Below are 25,163 nucleotides of genomic sequence, written 5' to 3'. Positions count from 1 at the left end.
TTTTTCTAGGGAAAATGTTCTGTCCTCTTCAATCTTTCCTGATAGCTACAACCTTTCTGATCTGGTACCATCCTTTTTTTTAACATTCTGCATTATTTTCATAACTTGGAGACTAGAGTATAGTAGAGTATAGTACTCCAAGGACATTTAACCATGATTCTAGGAAAGTTCACCTCTTGGTAAAAAAAAAGTTTGTAAAGATTTAAACTAATTTCTGTCTTGATACCATTGGTCATAATTTAAATTTCAGGCCCACATCTTCTGAATTACAAATTCTATCCAATTCAACCTTCAACTAAATGGTGCACAAATCCCTACATACTCTTTTAGTGGTCTCTGCACTTGTTGGCTCCAAGGATATCTTTCTGATCTCCCATCTTCCATCCCTTTGGCTGTTAATTGCACAACACTATACTGTAAAATCCAGCTTTGACAAATTCTCCATTGAATTTAAAATATAAGTGACTGAATAGCTTCAGATTTTTTCTCACTTTGAACCATATGTGGGCCAAAACCTTGCATACATATAAGATTTCAGCCAAAAAAAACTCTCACAAGTGGAAGTAGATGAAGAGAACTCTGAGAAGTTTGAGCTCCCAACATGCTTGTGTTCAATGCTTTAGATAGATTCACCCTGCTTCTTTTTTTTCAGCACTGTATTCTCCCCATCTAAGTAGCTGAATGCTCTAATTTATTTTGCGTCCCAAAAGCCTGCCAGAATCAGATACTACAGCCACCTAAATTCTAGTGTCTGGAATTCTCTCCATGCACCTCTTATTTCTTCCTATTAAAACCCCCCTCAAATCTCATCACTTTAACCAGCATTTTGTTCGTTCCCTCCATTCTTCAGTAACTGATTCATTTATTATTTTCTAATTTGAAACGTGCTTTGGAGCATTTTAGACCTTAAAAGATGCCTTAAATGTGCTTGTTGTTGCTAAAAATAACTCATTTCAGTTAATGCATAGTACAAACACTTACAAAGAGTCAAGAAATATTTTTAAACACAACATGTCAATAACATAATAACAGACAGGGCAAGACATAAGATACAAAATTATAAGTATGAAAGTCATTTAAGTAGAAGAGCCAGCATAACACTGGAACACAATAAGAATTAAAAGAACAGCAGTCCACAAAGGTAAAGCTTTTTTTAAATATACCTTTAAAAGAAATGTTTGATTTTTCTTCATAACGGATGTCCATAATTTCTTCATAAATGGAACTTTTCATAACCTCAGGGACTTGAACAATAACACACAGCTTTAGACTGTACAGAAGTTACTAGCATAAAATACCACAGATAAACAACATTGACAGTAAGAACTAATACTTGATACACATAATGGAATTGAGTACAGTGGTTGATACTAACATAAAATATCACAGACAAACAACATTGACAGTTACAGCTAATACCTGATAGACATAATGAACATGAAGATAGTTACAAATGTAACCAGCCAGTGATTTTTGCTTCTAGGCATTATTTATATATTGCTTCCCAGCCTCTAGGCTGAACCAGCTACCTGGTTGGCTGGCACAGGCAGGCATTTTCTGTGGCAGGAAGCTTCAGTGAAGACAGTTCACAGCATTAGAACAAATTGGGAGGGGAGTGGGCATGTAAGTTGAGAAAATGTCCAAGTTCAGGCCCAACACTTTCTTGAGAGATCTAAGAATGAGGAAATCTAGCTACAATGTTAGGTTGGAGAAGGTGGTTTGTTCTCTTTTATGAAATAAGGCTGAGGAAAGATCTGATGGTGGTGTAAAAGATTATGAATGCCAGTTGTTCCCACTGACAGATTATACAAGGTTTGGGGGACATAGAGCTAAGGTTTTATGTAAGAAATGAAACTGGAATGCAAGGAAAAACTTGCTTATGCCAGGAGTGGTAATGACCCAGAACTCACTGCCTATGAGTTGGAGACAATGAATGATTTTAAAAGGAAATTGGATAGGGACTTACTTTAAAAAAAAGTTTAAAGATTTCTTGGGCAGAAAGAAGGTTTGGGTCGGTCTAGATTGTTCATCAGTGTGGATTCAATACAAGTGGCATCCTTCTGTGCTGTAATGACTCCAAGACTCGAAAACAGAACGAGTATTTCAAGATGACACAATAGCACGTTATTAAATTACATCATAGACATTGAAACATAAGACATCAACATTACACAAAAAGAATTTTGGTGAACCAGCTGAGCACTGGTAGTGTTCAGGAGAGAACTGAATGTTTGTACTTGCACTTTTTTTTCAAACAGCAAAATGCTTGGCTAATTCTGTACCTTTTCTGTCCTTTTCTGGAGTGATTAAGACTGATCTTGAAACAGGGATGGGTGCTGGTGGAGCCCTCTTGTCAACTTGAAGCACTTCAAATATTGTTTTTAAAATAAATTAAGTATTCAATAAGAGAAGGACAACATAAGACACATAAACATAAGAGAGTAAACAAATAAACATGAAGCTGCATTGTTTTGTACTGGTTAAAATCTAGATGACATTAGGTACAATTGGAAGATTATTCAAACTGATTAAGTATTTTACTTTGAAAGATGCTATGACTACAAAAGGGATGTTTTAAAATTTATATTAAAAATTCTGATAAGAAAAGTTGAATGATATAATTCATTACGCATTTTCCCTTCATCTTTGTAACCTAGTTTCAAACTGAAGCCAGATTGAATAAATGGAAAATTGCTGTTGATATGACGGTCCTATACCAAATGATGTTGGATAATTTGAATCCAGTTCTTGTGGAGCATGAGCCCACAGCACAGAAATCTACTTGGTGAGATAACATGAGCAATTTACCTTTGAGCGAACAAAGCAATTTTGAGAAATTTTAAGAACTAGTGTAGCACAGTTTTGTTTTAACTAAAGCTTGATGATTAATGTACATTATTTGTGGAATTTTAATAGGATACTAGATACTAAGTATGGATGCTTGAAATCGAATTATTCCATTCCCTAGCACAAACATTCCTCCCCTTAATGAGCATCATCTACCTTTAGAATTGTCATAAAAAAGAAGCATGAGAATAAAATTATTATAATCTAAGAAAATAATTCTACATTTATTCTCATGTTCCACATAACAAATATTTTGTATTATTTATGATATTTTCCATCTAGATAATTTGAATGTAAATTTTAGTTGTATATTTTTAACAGGAAACATAACAAGACAAAATGATACTTCGAAAAGTAACAAAAAGACAATCACAATTCAACGTCATAACATATCAATGAACACTTTTATCACTAAACATGAAAGAGGTAATAGAAACACCCATAAGTTAAAAATAAAGAAACTTTAAAGAAGTAAAAGAACATTTCTTCCAAGAAATGTCGATCTCAAACATAGGGAAGAAATTTAACTTTGGCAGGAGCAACAAAAGTGGACAGCTAATTATTATTACTCTGCCCAATGCATTCATATCCAGATTGCGTCCCTGCCCAAGTTGCATTTGCCCCATTGTGCTATTTTCTCATTTTACCTTCTTCTGGTGCAGGCTTCTCAACTTTTCTTGGAACGGTTACTGCTTTAGCCTCAGCAACTGGCTTCATAGGAATCTCGGGCACTTTTAAAAACAATTTTTTTTAAAAAAGTAAATAACAAAGAATACTTTCACAAGAAGAAATTTACATTGAACACATGCACAACATGGTTAATGTACCAAATGATGAATATTTCATACATAAAAATAAGTGAGCATTAAAGAAGTTTAACATTGAACTTTCTTATGACGAACAAACGCTTAAAAAGCTCCTTTATGACAGGTACATTTCATCTTCTCCCTGGTCCAGTGTTAAAATGTTGCAAACTATTTGAGTGAGTTATAGCATAAATAATAATTAGTCATGTTATAATAATGTGATATGTTCTTAGAAAGAATTAAATCAGTTCATTGTGTGCACTAAAATTGGTTGTCAAACAAAACTGCATGTATTCAATAATACAGCACCTTTGAGAGCTCAACTCACAATGAACTGAACTGCAATGAACATGTTTCAGCACACAATTCAAATAATATAAAGCCAGCAATGAGAGCTAATGATAGTATTGTCACAACACAAAAACAGACTTAGAAATATAGGGTATAAGAGTTTACCTAAATATGACACTTGATATGCTATAACAGCCAATGATCATTACCCTATCTTATTAGAAATCACAAATGTCATGGTATTTCTATGGTACAGAAATTGGTCACTTGGTCCACATTGACTGTGTCAGCCAATAAATGAGCAGTTCAGTCTAATCCCTCTTTAAAGACTTTGATCTGTAGCTCTGCAGGTTACAGCACTTTTGGTGCATATCCACCCACTGCTTCAATGAGTTGAGCTTCTGTTTCGTACCTTTTCAGGTGATGCCGTTCAGCACCTAAACAACTTCTGATGGAAAAATAAGCTTACCTCATCTCAACTGTCCTACTAATTATTTTCAATTTATGCCCCATAGTCACTGATTTCTATGCCAAGCTAAATAGGCCCTTCGTATCTAATGCATCCAGACTCCCCATAAGTATTTCCAACATATGGAACAAGAAAAGGAAATGCAGACCTTTCTCAGGAGCCACCACCTCTTTCTTCGGTTTCAATGGTTCAGGAACTGGCTTCTTAGAAACTTCTGGCACTATAGAAACAGTATAATGTTAAGAAGCTTAACATACAATGATTTTATAATTAAAATATCCAAACAAGACACTAAAATCACACAAACATACATAACAGGGGAATTCAATCTGAAGTGACTTTGTCAATCCACATTACACATACCAGGGGAGAAATTGGTTAAAACAAAACAACGACATTAATAACATGGTACCTATTTGACCGAGTGAAGTCCTCTCGTTACCATTTGGGGACCTGTGCTAAAATTAGGGGAGCTGATCTTAGCTACTGCATTACACAGTCATTTTCACTGAACAAACCAAACAGCCAAAACCCTAGGCCGAAGCATTGCAACCTTTGGCTATATCCTGTCCCCTCAGCAGGGCAGATTTGGCAGTGACACAGCGATATAGAGTTGGGAAGGAACAACCCATGGAGCTGGAAGATTGACTCCAGTGTCTGTGAGTCCTCATAGAATCAGGCCTACCAAACACCACCTTCCACCAGTGGCCAATAAATCAATACTCCTGCATTTTTACTCTCGTGCAAGGGCAAACAGTATATTCACTGAATAGGCCTGTTCTGAAGGACATCGCGACTGTTAACTGGACCTGTGTTGCAAGACATTAGTACCATGCTGAAATGCAGAGATTCAATACAGATTCAGCAGCTGAAAACCTGGTATCCTTGAGGCAATATGCACTGCCAAATAGCAGCAATATTGTAATCATTTTGCAGTGCGCAATCTCATGACAGAGCACAGACTTCACTCTTGCATTGCCATGAAGCCAGGAAATCAATCCTGGTTCAATAAGGAACAACAAAAGGCAACCCAAAAACAGTACTAAACCTTTCTAAAAGTGAGGTCTGAATAGAGTAAAACTACAACACAGGATGACATGCGTGGCAAACAGTGGAGACAGTACACAGAGTTTAGCAATTCCACAACCAATAGACCAGGTCACAGCTCTGCAGTCCGACATGTTCAGCCAGGGAATGATGGTGGAAAATGAAACAACCTGTGGAAATGGGACAGTTCATAAACATCCCCATCCTCAATAACGGCTGAGCCCAACACCTCAGCGCAAAAGATAATCCAGAGCTCTTTGATACCATCTTCAGAAAAAGGTGTCATGTGGCCTATCCACCTGAATCTCTTGGTGAGATCCCAGCAGCACAGATAGCTGTCTTCAATCAAGTTGATTCATTCTATGTGCTAGGAAGAAACAGCTGAAATCACTGGATACAGGGCCTTACAACATCCTGATTGGAGTCGTAAAGCCTTGTGGTCCAGAACCAGCCATGACCCTATTCACGTTGTTCCATTAAAGTGACAACATTGATGTGTACCTGATAATAGGAATGCAGGAGAAGGCCAGTTGGCCTTTCAAATCTGTTCCACCATTGAATACGATTAGTGTTGTGGTTGTGGTCTCAGCTCAATTTTCCTGTCTACATAATCCTAGACAGCCCTGTCTCTCAAAACCTTTCAGACTCTAACTACCCTCCAATAGAAAAACTCTTGATCTCTGCCTTAAAAAGAAGACTCTTTAATCTTAACCTAAGCCCTGCACTTATAGTCTTTCCCACAAAAGGAAAGGCTTTCTGGTATCCATCTTACCCAGTCCCTTCAAGATCTTGAACATTTCACGAAGAACACTACATTCTTCCAAACCCCAGTGGATTTCGGCCCAATCCGTTCAACCATTCTTCACAAGTTAACTCCTTCATTCAAAGACTGAGTTGGCTAAACCTCTAAGTAGCACAATCAATTGTACCTATTTTTCCAAATAAAATGAATAAAGCTACATACAGTATTCCAAATATGGGCTTGCAAATGATCAATTTGGCTGCTGCAAAGTTGCCCTACTCTTGTATTCCATTTTCCCCTGATCTTGATAGTAAGGTACCAGTTGACCAAGTATGATATCAAAGCACCCAAGCAGAACTGGAGTCAACAGGACTTAGGATGAATGTTCTTCCACTGGTTGGAATCATACCTAGCAGAAAGGAAGATGGTTGTTGTTGTTACAGATGAGTCATTTCAGTTGCAGGACATCTCTGTAGAAGTTCCTCAGGGCAGTGTCCTTGGCCCAACCATCTTCTGCTGCTTCATCAATGACCTTCTCTCCAGCATAAGGTCAGAAGTCAGAATGTTCACAGATGACCGCACAATGCTCTGCATCAGTCACTACTCCTCGTATATGGCACAACCCATATCCAAATGCAAGAAGACCTGGACAATATCCAGGCTTGGGTTGACAAGTGGCTGTAACATTTGCACCAGTGGCAAGCACCAAACAGTGATCATCCTGAACAGGACAGGATCTAACTATCACTTTTTCCTGTTCAATGGCATTACTATACCACACTATCAACAACCAGGCCACTTACAAAAGACCAGAAATTGAATTTGATTGGCCACATAAGTACTGTGAATTGAAGGGCAGGTCAGAAGCTAGGAATATGCAGCAAGTAACTCACCTCCTGATTCCCCAAAGGCTGTCCATCATCTACAAGTTGCCGCACTGTGTGCCATCTAAAATACATACTGTTCTAACTCACCAACCTTCCATCAAAAACATTTTCCAAACTGCAACCTCCACGATCGTGAAGGAAAAGTGCAGCAGATGCATCAAACATCATCACCTGCATGGCCCTCTCCAAGACTCACACCATCCTGACTTGGAAATATACTGCAGGGCTAAAAACCTGACAGGCCCTTTCTAACAGCACCGTGGCTGTACTGACCCCCCAAGGAATGTATCAGATTAAGAAGATAGCTTTCCATTAGCTTCACCAGGGTAATTAGGGACTGAAAATCAATGCTGGGCAGCCAGTGTGCATAGATTCCAACTATTAGTTAAAAAAATGTTACCTGCTATTATTTCCATGATCTATAAAAAATTAAATGTACCTTTTTCTGGAATCTCTTTCTTTAGTTTCAATGGTTCAGGAACTGGCTTCTTAGGAACTTCTGGCACTGAAGAGACAGTATAATGTTAAGTTTAATACACAATGATTTTATAATTAAGATATCAAAACAAGAAGTTAAAATCACACAAACATACTTAACAGAGGAGTTCAATCCAAAGTGACTTTGTCAATTTGCATACTGGGGGAGAAATTGGTTAAAACAAAACAGCGACAAAGATAAAGCCGCATTGCACATGTTAAACCAAGTGAAGTGCTCTCATTCCCATCTGGGGGCCTGTGCCAAAATGCTACCTTATTCTTACATTCCATTTTCCGCTGATGTTGATAGTAAGGTACCAGTTGACTGGCTATGATATCAAAGCACCCAAGTAAAATTGAGGTCAATTAGAGAGGATGAATGCTCTTCCGCCAGTTTGAATCATACCAAGCAGAAAGGAGGATGGTTGTCATTGATGGAGGAGAAAGTGAGGACTGCAGATGCTGGAGATCAGAGCTGAAAATGTGTTGCTGGAAAAGCGCAGCAGGTCAGGCAGCATCCAAGAAGCAGGAGAATCGACGTTTCGGGCATGAGCCCTTCTTCAGGAATCATTGATGGAGTTCAGTCATCTGTAAAAATGCTCCTTAGGGCTGTGTCCTTAGTTTAAACACTTTAGCTGCTTCATCAATGACCCTCTCTCCAACATAAGGGCAAAAGTTTGATGTTTGCAAATGACTGTACAATGCTTTGCATCAATCACCACTCCTCATATATGGCACAGTCCATATCCAAATGCAGCAAGACATGGACAAAATCCAGGCTTGGGCTGACAAGTGGCTGCAACATTTGCACTAGGGGCCAGTGCCAGACAGTGATCATCCTGAACATGACAGATTCTAATGATCACTTTTTCCTGTTCAATGGCATTACCATCCCACACTAACAACAACCAGGCCACTTACAACAGACCAGAAATTGTACTGAACTGGCCACATAAGTACTGTGTCTACAAGAGCGGTTCAGAAACTAGGAATACTGCAGTGAGTAACTCTCCTCCTGACTCCCCAAAGCCTGTCCCTCATCTACAAGGTTGAGTGTGTATTGCTGGAAGAGCACAGCAGGTCAGGCAGCATCCGAGGAGCAGGAAAATCAACATTTCGGACCGGAGCCCTTCATCAGGAATACTTCCCACTTGCCTGGTTGGGTGCAGTTTCAAAAAACACTCAAGACGTTTGGCAGCATCCAGCACACAGCAAACCACCTGATCCACTACCCATCTGCCGTTTTCAGCAAGCACTCCCTTCACTACTGACACACAGTTGCCACAGTGAATGCCATCTAAAAGGCATACTGCTATAACTCACCAACCATCCATCAAGAACACTTTCCAGACTGCAACCTCTACGACCGTGAAGGACAAGAGCAGCAGATGCATCAAACATCACCACCTGCACGGTCCTGCTATTATTAGTTACTTACTATTATTTCCATGATCTATAAATAATTAAATGTACCTTTTTCTGGAACCTCTTTCTTTGGTTTCAATGGTTCAGGAACTGGCTTCTTAGGAACTTCAGGCACTACAGAAACAGCATAATTTTAAGTTTAATGTACAATGATTTTATAATTAAGATATCAAAATAAGAAGTTAAAATCACACAAACATACTTAACAGAGGAATTCAATCCAGAGTGGCTTTGTCAATTTGCATACTAAGGGAGAAATTGGTTAAAACAAAAACAGTGACAATGATAAAGCCGCACTGTACATGATTGACCGCGTGAAGTCCTCTCATTCCCATCTGGGGACCTGTTCCAAAATTAGGAGAGCTGACCTTTAGTTACTGAATAAAACAGTCATATTCACTGAAACAAACCAAACAGCCAAAGCCCTAGGCCAGAGCATTGCAATCTCTGGTTGTGTCCTGTCTCCTCAGCAGGACAGATTTGGCAGAGACAGAGTGGTACAGAGTTGGGAAAGGGCAATCCAAAGAGTTGAACATTGACTTCAGTGTCTATGAGTCCTTATGGAATCCAGCCAAAGCTGGCCAAGGAAACACCATATTAACTCCCACCTCCCAAGCAACCACATCCACCAGTATCTGATAATGGTTAGGTGAATTGGCCAAGTTAAATTGCCTGTAGTGTTAGGTGAAGGGGTAAATGTAGGGGAATGGGTCTGGGTGGGTCTGGGTGGGTGGATCAGTGTGGACTTGTTGGGCCGAAGGGCCTGTTTCCACACTGTAAGTAATCTAAATCTAATCTAAGTAAATCAATAGTCCTGCACTTTCACACTCCTGCAAGAGCACACTGTGTATTCACTGAACAGTTCTCCTCTGAAGAACATCATGACTGCAACTGGGCTTGTGCTGCAAGGCATTTACTACTATGTTAATATGCATACATTCATTACAGATTTAGCAACTTAAAATTGGCCATCTTTGAGGCAATGTGCACTGTCAATAGCAGCAATATTGTAATCATCTGCAATGTGCAACCTCATGACAGAGCACAGACGTCACTCCTGTATTACCATGAATCCAGGAGATCACTCCTGGTTCAATGCAGAAGGCCAAACCAAAAACAGCACCAAACCTGCCTAAAAGTGAAGGCTCAACACAGTAAAACTACAACACAGGATGGCATGCATAGTAAACAGTGGAGACAGTGCATAGAGTTAAGCAATTCCACAACCAATAGATCAGGTTACAGCTCTGCAGTCTACACATTCAGCCAGCAATGATGGTGGAAAATGAAACAACCAGTATAAAGGGTGACAGTTCACGGACATCCTCATCCTTAATAACGGCTGAGCCCAATACCTTCATGCAAGAAATAATCTTGAACTATTAATCTAATGAACTAATGCAATAGATAATCTTGAACTATTTGATACAATCTCCAAGTGTCATGTGCCTATCCACCTCAGCCTCTTGTTGAGTTCCCAGAAGCACAGACAACCGTCTTCAGTTAAGTTGATTTATTCTGTGTAATATGCAAAATAAAAAAGCTGAAGCTACTGGATAGAGGGCCTTACAATATCCTCATTGGAGCCGTAAAGCCTCGCGATCCAGATCTAGCCATGACCATGTCCACATTGTTCCATTATAGTGACAACATTGATTTCTACCTGATAGTAGGAATGCAGGAGGCAGACATTTGGCCCTTAAAGTCTGCACCACCATTCAGTATGATGATTATTGTGGTTGTGGTCCCAGCTCAATTTCCCTCATTACATAACCCATGACAGTCTTGTCTATCAAAAATTTTAAAACTTCTGAGGAAGAAAATGTCAGATTCTAACTACCGTCTGAAAAGAAAAAAAACCTCTCAGTTTGTGTCTCAAAAGGAAGACTCTTTATTCTCAAACTGTGCCCTACAATTATAGACTTCCCCACATGACGAAAGGCTTCCTGGTGTCCATCTTACGCAGTTCCTTCAAGATCTTGTATGTTTCAATGAGAACGTCACATTTTTCCAAACCCCAGTGGATTGAGGCCTAAGCCATTTAAACACTTGTCACAAGTGAAATCCTTCATTCAAAGAATGAGTTGAGTAAACCTTCTCCAAACAGCATCAGCAATCATGCCTTTTTTCAAATAAAATGACCAAAACCACCCACAGCACTCCAAATATGGCCTCAGAAACGTTCACTTAGACTGCGGTAAAGTTGTCCTACTCTTATATTCCATTCTCCTTGAACTTTGCATTAACTACAGAATTACAAATGAGTGTGTGATATCATCGCAGCACTCGATTAAGTGAGACATTAACGAACACGAGTCAAATTGAGACGATGGCAATCAGGGGCAAAGTCTCCACTGATTGGAGTCATACTTGGCAGAAAGGAAGATGATTGTGGTTGTTGGGGATGGCAGTGATGGCAAAAACACTTAACAAAATATGAAACAACATTAATTTAAAACATTAATATTTATGGGGAGATGGGTGCATAATTTTAATATTCCCGCAAGAGAACTAATCCCGACAGCCCGTCGCCAGGGGAATGGGATCAAATCTCATCATGGCTGCAGCTGGAATTTAAATCCAGCTGATGAAAATTTTGGAATTGAAAACTCTACTCTCAGTTAGGCCAGCCATGAAATTATCACTGCTTGTTGTAAAAACTTATTTAGTTCACTAGACCTGTTTTGGGAAAGAAAATCTGCTGTCCCTACCTGGTTTGGCCCACATGTGAATTCAGACCCACCGCAATGTTGGTAATCCGTAAATGCCCTCTGAACTGTGCTAGTAAGCCACTCAAATCATGGGCAATTAGGGATAGGCAACAAACACTGGTCTTGTCAGCAACACTCACATCCCAGGAAAGAACAAAACAATTAAACAGCAATAGGTCTACAATCAATCTACTCTTAATCATCAGTAAGATGATGGAAGAGATCCTTCATAGCGCCATCAAGCAGCATTTACTCAACAATTACCTGCTCACTGACACTCACGTTGGGTTCTAGGCAGGCTCATCCAATTCCTGATTTCATTACAGTCATTGTCCAAACATGCATGGAAGAGGCAAGGTGAACTGGGAGTGACTGACCTGGAGAGCAAGGTACTAGTTGACCGAGAAAAACTGGAGTCAATAGAAATAAGAATGAATGCTCTCCAGCATTTGGGGTCAGACCTACCACAACGGAAGATGGTTGTCATTGATAGAGGTCAGTCAGTTCAGTCACAGGGCATCTCTGTAGACGTTCCTCAAGGCAGTGTCCTTGGCTCAACCATCTTCAGCTGCTTCGTCAACGACCTTCTCTCCAACATACGGTCAGAAGTTTGATGTTTGCAGATGACTGTACAATGCTTTGCAACAGTCATTACTCCTCATATATGGCACAGTTCATATCCAAATGCAGCAAGACAGGGACAATATCCAGGCTTGGGTTGACAAGTGGCTGCAACATTTGCATCCTTCCTATAGTATGGCGACCAAAACTGCACACAATACTCCAGATGTGGCCGTACCAGAGTCTTATACAACTACAACATGACCTCAGGACTCCGGAACTCAATTCCTCTACCAATAAAAGCCAGTACGCCATATGCCTTCTTCACCGCACTATTTACCGGGGTGGCAACTTTCAAAGATCTGTGTACACAATGATCATTCTGAATAGGACAGATTCTAACTATCACTTTTTCCTGTTCAATGGCATTACCATCCCACACTAACAACAACCAGGCCACCTACAACACACTAGAAATCGAACTGAACTGGCCACATAAGTACTGTGTCTACAAGAGCAGGTCAGAAGCTAGGAATACTGCAGTGAGTACCTCGCCTCCTGACTCCCCAAAGCCTGTCCCCCATCTACAAGACACAAGTCAGGATGGTGATGAAATACCTCCCACTTGCCTGGCTGGCTGTAGCTCCAAAAACACTCAAGAAGCTTGCCAGCATCCAGCACACAGCAAACTGCTTGATCCGCTACCCATCCACCATCTTCAGCAAGCACTCCCTTCACGACTGACACACAGTGGGCTATCTAAAAGACGTACTGCTGTAACTCACTAACCTTCCATCAAAAACACTTTCCAAAGGACAAGCGCAGCAGATGTATGGGAACATTACCACCCGCACATCCCTGTTCAAGTCACACGTGATTCTGACTCAGAAATATACTGCTGCTCCTTCAAGGTCGCTGGGTTAAAACTTCACATTCCCTTTCTAACAGCACCATGGCTGTACTGACCCCGCAAAGAATGCATCAGATCAAGAAGATAGCTTGCCATCAGCTTCTCCAGGACAATTAGGGACTGAAAATCAATGCTGGGCCAGCCAGTATACATTGATTCCAACTATTAGTTAAAAAAAAGTTACCTACTATTATTTTCATGATCTATAAAAATTAAATGTACCTTTTTCTGGAACCTCTTTCTTTGGTTTCAATGGTTCAGGAACTGGCTTCTTAGGAACTTCTGGCACTGCAGAGACAATATAATTTTAAGTTTAATATACAATGATTTTATAATTAATATATCAAAACAAGAAGTTAAAATCACACAAATATACTTAACAGAAAAGTTCAATCCAAAGTGACTTTCTCAATTTGCATACTGAGGGAGAAATTGATTAAAACAAAACAGCGACAATGATAAAGCCGCACTGCACATGTTTGAGCAAGTGAAGTCCTCTCATTCCCATCTGAGGACCTATTCCAAAATTAGGAGAGCTGACCATTAGTTACTGTATAACACAGTCATATTCACTGAATCAAACCATACAGCCAAAGCCCTAGAACGGAGCATCACAATCTTTGATTGTGTCCTGTCCCCTCAGCAGGACAGATTCAGCAGGAACACAGTAGTACAGAGTTGGGAAAGAGCAACACAGTTAACCTGAACATTGACTTCAGTGTCTACTAGTCCTTATGCAATCAAGCCATAGCTGGCCAAGGAAATGCCCTATTCTCTCCACCTACCAAGCAACCACATTCCCCCAGTATCCGATAAATCAATAGTCCTGCACTTTCACACTCCTGCAAGAGCACACTGTCTATTCACTGAACAGGCCTTCTCTGAAGGATATCATTAATGCAACCGGGCTTGTGTTGCAAGGTATTTACCACCATGTTATCATGCATACATTCAATACAGATTTAGCAGCTTAAAACTGGCCGTCTTTGAGGCAAACTGCATTGTCAACAGCAGCAATATTGTAATCATCTGCAATATGCAACTTCATGACAGACCGCAGACTTTGTTCCTGTATTATCATGAAACCAGGGGATTAATCCTGTTTCAATGAAGAAGGGCAAGCCAGAAACAGCACCAAACCTGCCGAAAAGTGAGGTCTGAACACAGTAAAACTACAACACAGAAGGCATGCGTGGCAAACAGCAGAGACAGTGCACAGAGTTATGCAATTCCACAATCAATAGATCAGGTCCGAGCTCTGCAATCCTACACATTCAGCCAGGAATCAAGGTGGAAAATGATTTGAACCTGCCGGTGTTGGACTGGGGTGGAAGGAGCATTGCTCTGAAAGCTACTGCATCCAAATAAACCTGTTGGACAAGAACCTGGTATTGTGTGATTTTTAACAATGGAAAATAAAATAACCAGTGGAAGGGGGACAGGCGATGAAAATCTCCATCCTTAATAACAGCAGAGCCCAACACCTCAGCACAAAAGATAATCTTAAACTATTTGATACAATCTCCAGCAAGAAGTGTCATGTGCCCTATCCACCTCAGCTTCTTGTTGAGTTCCCAGAAGCACAGATGGCTGTCTTCAGTCAAGTTGATTTATTCCGTGTAATATGCAAAAAACCAGCTGAAACCATTGGATACAGGGCCTTACAACATTCTGATTGGAGTCATAAAGCCTCGCGATTCAGATCTAGCCATGACCATGTCCACATTGTTCCATTATAGTGACAACATTGATGTCTACCTAATAATAGGAATGCAGGAGAAGGCCATTCAGCCCTTCAGGTCTGCGCCACCATTCAGTACGATGATTGTTGTGGTGTGGTCCCAGCTCAATTTCCCTCACTACATAACCCATGACAGTCTTGTCTATCAAAAACTTTAAAACATCTGAGGAAGAAAATTTCAGACTCTAACTGCCCTCCAAAAGGAAAACCAACTCTCGGTTTCTGTCTTAAAAGGAAGACTCTTTATTCTCAAAATGCCCTGCAGTTATAGACTTCCCTACATGACGAAAGGCTTCCTGGCGTCCATCTTACGCAGTCCCTTCAAGATCTTGTATGTTTCAAAGAGAACATCACATTCTTCCAAACCCCAGTGGATTGAGGCCTAAGTAATTTAAACACTTGTCACAAGTGAAATCCTTCATTCAAAGAATGAGTTGAGTAAACCTTCTCCAAACAGCATCAGCAATCATGCCTTTTTTCAAATAAAATGACCAAAACTGCACACCAAATATGCCCTCACAAATGTTCACTTCGACTGCAGTAAAGTTGTCCTACTCTTATATTCCATTCTGCTTGAATTTGCATTTCCTATGATAGTACAAATGAGTGTGTGAAATCATCGCAGCCATCGATTAAGTGAGACATTAACGAGCACGAGTCAAATTGAGTTGATGAGAATCAGGGGCAATGTCTCTGCTGATTGGAGTCATACTTACCAGAAAGGAAGATGATTGGGGTTTTGGAGATGGCAGTAATGGCAAAAACACTTAACAAAATATGAAAAAACATTAATATAGAACAATAATATTTATGGGGAGATGGAGGCATAATTTTAATATTCCCGGAGGAGAACTAATTTTGAGAGCCAGTCTCCAGGGGAATGGGTTCAAATCTCATCATGGCTGCTGGTGGAATTTAAATTCAGCTGATGATAAATCTGGAATTGAAATCTCAAATCTTAGTAATGCCAGCTATGAAATTATCACTGATTGTTGTAAAAGCTCATTTGGTTCACTAGACCTGTTTTATGACAGGAAATCTGCTGACCCCACCTGGTTTGGCCCGCACATGACTTCAGACACACAGCAATGTTGGTAATCTTTAACTGCCCTCTGAACTGTCCTAGTAAACCACTCAATTCATGGGTAATTAGGGATAGACAATAAATACTGGTCTGGTCAGCAACACACACATCCCAGGAAAGAACAAAACAATTTACAGCCACAAGTCTACATTCAATTCTTGATCATCAGTAAGATGATGGAAGGGATCTTTCACAACGCTATCAAGCAGCATTTACTCAACAATTACCTGCTCACTGACACTCACGTTGGGTTCTAGGCAGGCTCATCCAATTCCTGGTTTCATTACAGTCATTGTCCAAACATGCATGGAAGAGGCAAGGTGAACTGGGAGTGACTGACCTGGAGAGTAAGGTCTCAGTTGACCTAGCAAAACTGGAGTCAATAGAAATAAGGATGAATGCTCTCCACCAGTTGGGGTTAGACCTACCACAAAGGAAGATGTTTGTCATTGATAGAGGTCAGTCAGTTCAGTCACAGGACATCTCTGTAGACGTTCCTCAGGGCAGTGTCCTTGGCTCAGCCATCTTCAGCTGCTTCATCAATGACCTTCTCTCCAACATACGGTCAGAAGTTTGATGTTTGCAGATGACTGTACAATGCTTTGCATCAGCCATCACTCCTCATATATGGCACAGTCCATATTCAAATACAGCAAGACAGGGACAATATCCAGGCTTGGGCTGACAAGTGGCTGCAACATTTGCACTAGGGGCCAGTGCCAGACAATGATCATTCTGAATAGGACAGATTCTAATGATCACTTTTTCCTGTTCAATGGCATTACCATCTCACACTATCAATAACCAGACCACTTACAACAGGCCAGAAATTGAACTGAACTGGCCACTTAAGTACTGTGTCTACAAGAGCGGGTCAGAAGCTAGAAATACTGCAGTGAGTAACTCACCTCCTGATTCCCCAAGCCTGTCCATCATGTACAAGGCACAAGTCAGGATGGTGATGAAATACGTCCCACTTGCCTGGTTGGCTGAAACTCCAAAAACACTCAAGAAGCTTGGCAGCATCTAGCACACAGCAAACTGCTTGATCCGCTACCCATCCACCATCTTCAGCAAGCACTCCCTACATCAATGACACACATTTGCCACAGTGTGTATTATATAAAAGACGTACTGCTGTAACTCACCAACCTTCTATCAAAACCTCTTTCCAAACTGCAACCTCTATGATCGTGAAGGACAAGGGCAGCAGATGCATCAAACGTCACCATCGGCACATCCCTGTCCAAGTTCACACATGATCCTGACTTGGAAATATACTACTGCTCCCTCAAGGTCACTGGGTTAAAAACTTCACACGTTCCTGAAGAAGGGCTTATGCCCGAAACGTCGATTCTCCTGCTTCTTGGATGCTGCCTGGCCTGCTGTGTTTTTCCAGCATCACATTTTTCAGCTCTGGTCTCCAGCATCTGCAGTCCTCACTTTTTCCCTAAAAACTTCACACTCCTTTTCTAACAGCACCGTGGCTGTACCGAACCCCCAAGGGATGCATCAGATCAAGAAGACAGCTTTCCATTAGCTTCACCAGACCAATTAGGGACTGAAAATCAATGCTGGGCCAGCCAGTATGAATTGATTCCAACTATTAGTTAAAAAAAGTTACTTACTATTATTTCCATGATGTATAAAACATTTTATGTACCTTTTTCTGGAACCTCTTTCTTTGGTTTCAATGGTTCAGGAACTGGCTTCTTAGGAACTTCTGGCACTAGAGAAACAGTATAATGTTAAGTTTAATATACAATGATTTTATAATTAAGATATCAAAACAAGAAGTTAAAATCATACAAACATACTTAACAGAGGAATTCAATCCTAAGTGACTATGTCAATTTGCATACAGGGGAGAAATTAATTAAAACAAAACAGCAACAATGATAAAGGTGCATTGTACCCATCTGAATGAGTCCTCTCATTCCCATCTGGGAATTTGTGCCAAAGTTAGGAGCTCTGTCACTTAGCTACTGCACGGCACAGTCATATTCACTGAATCAAATCAAAGCCCTAGGCCGATGCATCGTCATGTCTGGCTGTGTCCTGTCCCCTCAACAGGACAGATTCGGCATGGATACAGTGTTTTGAGGTGGGAAAGAGCAATCCAGGGAGCATGAACATTGACTTCAGTGTCTGTGAGTCCTTACGGAATCAAGCCAAAGCTGGCCAAGGAAACAATCTATTCACTCCCACCTACCAAGTACCCGCTATCCGCAGCTGCCAATAAATCAACAGTCCTACACTTTCACACTCCCGCAAAAGCACACTGTGTATTCACTGAACTGGCCTGCTCTAAAGGACATTGAAACTGCCAACTGGGCTTGTGTTGCATGGCATTAGCACCATGTTACAATGCATAGATTCAATTCAGATTTTGTAGCTGAAAACAGGACATCCTTGAGGCAATGTGCACTGTCAATAGCAACAATATTGTAATCATCTGCAATGTGCAACCTCATGACAGAGCACCGACTTCATTCTTCTGTTACCAGGAAGCCAGGGAATCAAAGCTGGAAATGTGTTGCTGGAAAAGCGCAGCAGGTCAGACAGCATCCAGGGAACAGGAGAATCGACGTTTCGGGCATAAGCCCTTCTTCAGGAATGGATTCCTGAAGAAGGCCTTATGCCCGAAATGTCGATTCTCCTGTTCCCTGGATGCTGCCTGACCTGCTGCGCTTTTCCAGCAACACATTTCCAGCTCTGATCTCCAGCATCTGCAGACCTCACTTTCTCCAGCCAGGGAATCAATCCTTGATAAAATGCAGAAGGCAACCCAGAAACAGCATCAAACCTACTTAAAAGTGAGGTCTGAATACAGTAAAACTACAACATAAGAAGACATGCATGACAAACGTGGAGACAGTGCACAGAGTTAAGCAATCCCACAACCAATAGATCAGGTCACAGCTCTGCACATTCAGCCAGGAATGATGGTATACAATGAAAGAACCAGTCGAAGGGGGACAGGCCACAGACATCTCCATCCTCAATAATGGCAGAGCCCAACACTCAGCACAAAAGATCATCCTAAACTATTTAACACAACCTCCAGCGAGAAATGTCATGTGGCCTATCCATCTCAGCCTCTTGTTGAGATCCCAGCAGCACAGACGTCTGCCTTCAGTCAAGTTCATTTATTCCATGTGATAGGAAGCAACAGCTGGATATGGGGCCTTACAACATCCTGATTGAAGTCGTAAAGTTTTGCGGTCCAGACCTAGCTATGACCTGTCCAACATGTACCTGATTATAGGAATGCAGGAGAAGGCCATTTGGCCTTTCAAATCTGTTCCACCATTGAATAAAATGATTGATGATTGTGGTCTCAGCTCAATTTCCCTGTCTATGTAAACCTCCATAACCCCTGACTGCCTTGTCTCTCAATAAATTTAAAACTTCTGTGGAAGAAAATTTCTGGCTCAAACGAAAGAAAAAAGCTCTTAATCGCTGCTTTAAAAGGAACAATTCTGTATTCTTAATCTAAAAAATTAAATGTACCTTTTTCTGGAACCTCTTTCTTTGGTTTCAACGGCTCGGGAACTGGCTTCTTAGGAACCTCTGGAACTTTAAGAAACAGCACAGCATTAAGATGGTTATGACAATCTGCTTTTATCATTGAGATGTAAAGGCAACTACCTGACACAAACATACTTGGAAAGAAATTAACCCAATGATATAACGTATCCATATATACATATACTCAGGAAGAATCTAGTTAAAATGAAACTGGACAAATCATCAAGCATAAATCACCTAAAATACAAGAAACAACAAAGGGACATTCAACCTGACTAAATCTGGTGATTATCCAAAATTAGGTGAGTACTCCACAGAATAGTCAAACAACAGCCCAACACTGATATACTGATCAAATTATACCTTGCAGTCAATGGCTTAGACTCCGGCATCACCATCATTGGCCACATCCTGTCCAACCAGCAGGACAGACCCACTGGTGAAGCTGAATACGTGTATTATAAACACTTGAAACTGCTTGCTTTATCTGATTCTAGAAACAGTATTTGTAGTTCTGCCACATTCAGTTATGGATAGTTGTCAATAATGAAACAATTTTGGGTTGGAAAAGTCTCCACAAACATCCCCATAATACAAAAGACATGTTGATGCATCAGCCACTATCTTCAGCTGAAGTGTGAAGTGATTGATTCTTCCTTGCCTAATCATGAGCCAATTCCACAATTTATTAGAAAATGGCTGAAGGCACTGGGTGTAGCAAAAGGTATTGGACTTGACAAAATCCGAGTTATAGTAATCAAATATTGTGCTCCAAAAATTATCACGGTCTTTCGCCAAGCTGTTCCAATACAGTTACAGGATTGACAACTACACAACAATGAGCAAAATAGCTCAAGTACGTCCTGTCCACAAAGAACAGAAAAATCCCAGCCCAGTAAATTACTAGCCTAACAGTCTACTTTCAATCATCAGAAAAGTGATGGAAGGTTACACTGACAATAATATCAAGTGACACTTAGACAGCAATAGCTCTTCCTGACACCTAATTTGGGTTCCACCAGTAACACTGAGTTCAGGTCTCATTGCAGTCCAGTTCCACATTCAAACTTGAACAAAAGAGCTGAGATAAGAGTGACTTCCCTTTGATATCAAGATAGCATTTGACCAAGTGTGGCATCAAGGAGCCCTATAAAAATTTAAAATAATGGGAATGACGAGAAAGACATTTGGACAGGTACATAATAGGAAATGTTTGGATGTGAACCAAGTGGAGGCAGGTGAGATTAGTTCAGGTTGGAATTATGGTCGACCTGGATTGGTTGGACCACAGGTTCTGTTCTCATGCTGTCTAACATTATGAGTGGCACAGTGGCTCAGTGGTAAGCACTGCTGCCTCACAGCACCAGGGTCCCAGGATCAATTCCAGCCTCAGGCAACTGTCTGTGTGGAGTTTGCACATTCTCCCTGTGTCTGTGTGGGTTTCCTCGGTGCTCCAGTTTCCTCCCACAGTCCAAAGATGTGCAGGTCAGGTGAATTGGCCATGCTAAATTGCCCATAGTGTTAGGTGCATTAGTCAGAGAGAAATGGGTCTGGGTAGGTTACTCTTCAGAGGGTTGGTGGGGAATCTAATCTAAAAAGCTTTTTTGAGTTGTTGTTGCATCTAGTTGTGCGTGCTTGAATTTCCCATATCAATACTAAGTGATATATTAAAGCATGAAATATATATAAAAGAAACTATTAATGTTTAAACAGTATTATGGCATTTCCAATATCTAAGAAAGCAAAAATAGCACCTTTTTCTGGAACCTCTTTCTTTGGTTTTGGCAGTTCAGGAATTGGTTTCTTAGGAACCTCTGGAACTTTTAAAAAAAAGCATAATGTTAAAATGTTCTGGATGCAATGCTTCTATCATTCATGTATCAAATCTAAGCAACAGATACAACAGAGATGATGGCAGAAACATTCAACACAGGACAACACTATCTATTGTCATTTATACCTTCCAGGGAAGAAATTGATTAAAATAAAACTCGGCAGATTGCCTGGCACTGATCTGAACATAAGAAACAATGAAGTCACATCTAGCTGAGTTGATGCTACAAATCTTTTTTCATTAACATTCGGGGAGTTATTTCAAGATTCAGAGTGCTGTCTCATGGACTGGTAAAGCCACAGTCTGACATAGTCATACAGACCAAATCATGACTAACAGCTAGAACGCCTCATCTTTTGCCTCGGAACACTTCAACCCCAGGGCATCACTGTGGACTTCAACAGTTTCCTCATTTCCCCTTCCCCCACCTCACCCTAGTTCTAAACTTCCAGGTCAGCACTGTCCCCATAACTTGTCCGGACTTGTCCTACCTGCCTATCTCCTTTTCCACCTATCCACTCCACTCTCTCCTCCCTGACCTATCACCTTCATCCCCTCCCCCACTCACCCATTGTACTCTATGCTACTTTCTCCACACCCCCACCCTCCTCTAGCTTATCTCTCCATGCTCCAGGCTCACTGCCTTTATTCCTGATGAAGGGCTTTTGCCCGAAACGTCGATTTCAAAGCTCCTTGGATGCTGCCTGAACTGCTGTGCTCTTCCAGCACCACTAATCCAGTAACAGCTAATATCCCCAACTCCTGCAACACTATCAAGGATATGTCTTATCTCACCGGCAGGACAGACACAGTAGTGTTGGGATTGGAATGACACTAGGAGCACACAACATTGACTTCAGATGCCGTAAAGTCTCACATTATCAGGTTAAACATAATTAAGGAAACCTCCTGTGAATTAACACTCACTGCTGTCCCTTAGCTGATGAATTACTATTTCTATTTGGAAGAAACATTTCGAGTGGCAAGGGCACAGAATATAAGAGACAGATTTCAATATCTGACACTGATCAGCTCAGTATTATCAGCCTTGAAAGATATAGCTGCTGCCCAAAAGGGGCGGGGGAGTGGTAGTGGGGGGGGGGGGGGGGGGGGGGGGTGGGGGTGGGGGTGGGGAGACACAGAGAGAGAGACAGACAGACAGAGAGAGAATGTGTGTGTGCCATGCTATGTATAGATGGCAATGGTTCATGAAGGCAGCTCACCATCACCTTCTCAAGGGAATTTAAGGATAGGTAATAAATGATGACCTAGTCAGTGATACACATCTCCCATGAATGAAAACACAATATGCAGAATTAGCCACTGTCTGTAGTGTGTGATGCTACACACATTACCTTTGACACTGATGTTGAAACATACAGAGCATTAACAAGCATTCAGAAAATAGGTGCAGATGTGCATTTTGATCTTGAGGATGTTGAAAGTAACACTGAGATGCATAGATGTAGAGAATGATGCATTGAAATTGTAACAGTCACAATTGCAAATTTACGGAAGGTAAAATCAAACCAAATGAAACAAATGATTGTAAATTTATTGTGAAAGTAACTTCTTTAAAGTTATAATTATTGTACTCAAAATAATGCACAAATTTAGGATGTTGTGATTCCTATTTTTGTAATAAAAAAGAGTACTTAAAATAATTACATGAACGAAAGTAATTCTGAATTGTATGAAATTAAATGGATATTCACATAGGATTCACATCTCAGCTTAATAGATCATAAAAAGTTTCTGGCTCTTAGAGTTTAAATCTTACTTTTAACTTTTGTATCTTTATTTCTTAATGTTGGACATAGCCCAGCTTCTTAATATTTAAATAGCCACAAGCTGTTTGCTTTTTGCAAGTAATTCCAGCATCTGAAATAACCAAAATAAGCTACCTTTCTCAGGAACGACTGCCTCTTTCTTTGGTTTCAAGAGTTCAGGAACTGGCTTCTTTGGAACTTCTAGCACTTAAAAAAAAGGACAATGTTAAGATGCTTAAGATCAAATGTCCTTGTCATTGATATATCTAGGCAACAAGTTAAAATAGTGCAGAAGCTGTATCAAAAGCGACATTATTCTGCTGAACAAATGCTGAGGGTGAAATCAGTTAAAGTAAGACAAGACTAGCATTCATGAAATACTGGAAACAAAATATAACACCCCCCCAGTTGATATTTCCTTGGCAATATCTGGGGTGTTGTGTCAAAATTGGGAAGGCTCTTCAATTGATGAGTATTATGATAGACTATTCAAGCAACAGCCTCATGAGGTTGTACTCACTGAATCATACTTTACAGTCAAGATACCCGACTGCTGCATAACTATCTCTGGATTATGTCCTGTACTACAAGCAGGACAGAGTCATGGGAAGTGACTATACTGTAGGTCCTGGGAACCCTCTACATGAAACTTTATGGAATTGGATTTAATGCAATTGACTTGGATTCAGCCCACCAGATGGAGAATGATTTGGAAACTCATGTTAGACCTGAAGTGGAGGCCTGAATTGATTAAGCACCTGTAAAGCTCATACATGACCAGCATCCGACCTACCCAAGGATCCAGGACCTTAGGTTTTGACATTCTGCCCATTGAGAGCTGTTGACTAATCTTGAAGTCCATTTCAGGCAGTCCCACCAGGAGTGGTGGCTGCTGTTGGTAGCCAAGAACCCTAAGCCACAGTGAGTGAGGCAGGAATAGGGTTGGTGGCAAGGTGGCAAGGGAGTGGGGAGAGCAGGTGGCTGCTCAGAGACAAGGACATGGGGCTCATTTTCAGCATCAGAAAAAAATCCAAACCTGCCAGTAGATGCCCCATCAACACTCTCAAACAACTGCATAACTATGGAAGGTGCAGGTGACAGGGTTATCAATTTAAACAGTTCGCTGATGCTCAGTTTGGGCTCTGCTCAACAACTAACTTTAGCTTTGTTTGTAACATGAAGAAAAGACATGAACTCTAGAGGTGAAGTGAGAGTGACTGTTTTGAGATCAAGAGTGCATTGGATTAGGTAAGGCACTAAAGCAAAACTGAAGGAGTATGGTAGCGAAAGCAAAATTGAAGTTAATGGGGAGTGGGGGAAAACACTTCACTGTTTGGAAACATCTGTAGCACAAAGGAAGCTAGTTGCATGACTAGGAGTTAGTAGCAATAATACAAGTACTTAAACATTTAAAACACAAACTAAAAAACAAAATATGAATATTTAAGCATCAATGTACTATTTATTCCAATAAGTATTTCCAGTATCTATAAATAACAAAAAGAAAAGTACCTTCCTCAGGAGCCACCACCTCTCTTTTCGGTTTCAATGGTTCAGGAACTGGTTTCTTAGGAACTTCTGGCACTTTAAAAATATGAACAATTTAAAGTTAGGATTCCTAAGGTTCAATGTTTTTACAATTATGATATCTAGCAACATTGTGAAATAACACAAGTATATTTGAAAGAGATGGTCTTTCATCATTTGCATAAACTAGGAGAAAAAATTGTTAAACTGAAACAAAAGTGACAACACAGCACTGACTTGGGCATGGACAGTAAAGAATAGTAAAGACATAGCCTGCCGGGTTGACACTGCAAAGTGTTCCTCAGTAACAACTGGGAACTTGCGCCAAAATTGGAAGATTCACAAAGTACAACAGCAACAATCTGATATAAACACACACACCAAATTAGGTTGTAGAGCCAGACTGACATCATCATCCCTGACTAGGTGCTGTCCCACCACAGGACAGATACACCAAAGGTGGAGATGCCATGGTATATAATCTTGACACAGTGAACCTTGGAG

The 25,163-nt window shown here is 40.6% G+C and overlaps 1 protein-coding gene across 4 annotated transcripts in view; it reads right to left on the bottom strand.

Annotated features, from left to right (window-relative positions):
* Positions 1–25,163, bottom strand: part of LOC122551920 (titin) — a 348,465-nt gene that overhangs the window by 125,980 nt on the left and 197,322 nt on the right. For all 4 annotated transcript variants that reach the window (XM_087988975.1, XM_087988977.1, XM_087988978.1 and 1 more), the window contains 12 exons: positions 24,645–24,716; positions 23,268–23,339; positions 21,284–21,349; positions 19,512–19,577; positions 17,662–17,727; positions 13,396–13,461; positions 9,040–9,105; positions 7,529–7,594; positions 4,562–4,633; positions 3,495–3,578; positions 2,283–2,366; positions 1,164–1,244 (listed from right to left, as the gene is read on the bottom strand). In XM_087988975.1, the coding sequence (XP_087845101.1) occupies positions 1,164–1,244; positions 2,283–2,366; positions 3,495–3,578; positions 4,562–4,633; positions 7,529–7,594; positions 9,040–9,105; positions 13,396–13,461; positions 17,662–17,727; positions 19,512–19,577; positions 21,284–21,349; positions 23,268–23,339; positions 24,645–24,716 (861 nt within the window). The remainder of the gene's footprint in view (positions 1–1,163; positions 1,245–2,282; positions 2,367–3,494; positions 3,579–4,561; positions 4,634–7,528; positions 7,595–9,039; positions 9,106–13,395; positions 13,462–17,661; positions 17,728–19,511; positions 19,578–21,283; positions 21,350–23,267; positions 23,340–24,644; positions 24,717–25,163) is intronic.

Source organism: Chiloscyllium plagiosum, unplaced genomic scaffold (genome assembly GCF_037043375.1).
Source record: "Chiloscyllium plagiosum isolate Xiang-an unplaced genomic scaffold, Cpla_swu_hap1 HiC_scaffold_7, whole genome shotgun sequence".
Lineage (NCBI taxonomy): Eukaryota > Metazoa > Chordata > Chondrichthyes > Orectolobiformes > Hemiscylliidae > Chiloscyllium > Chiloscyllium plagiosum.
This window is presented reverse-complemented; position numbering and strand designations above follow the sequence as displayed.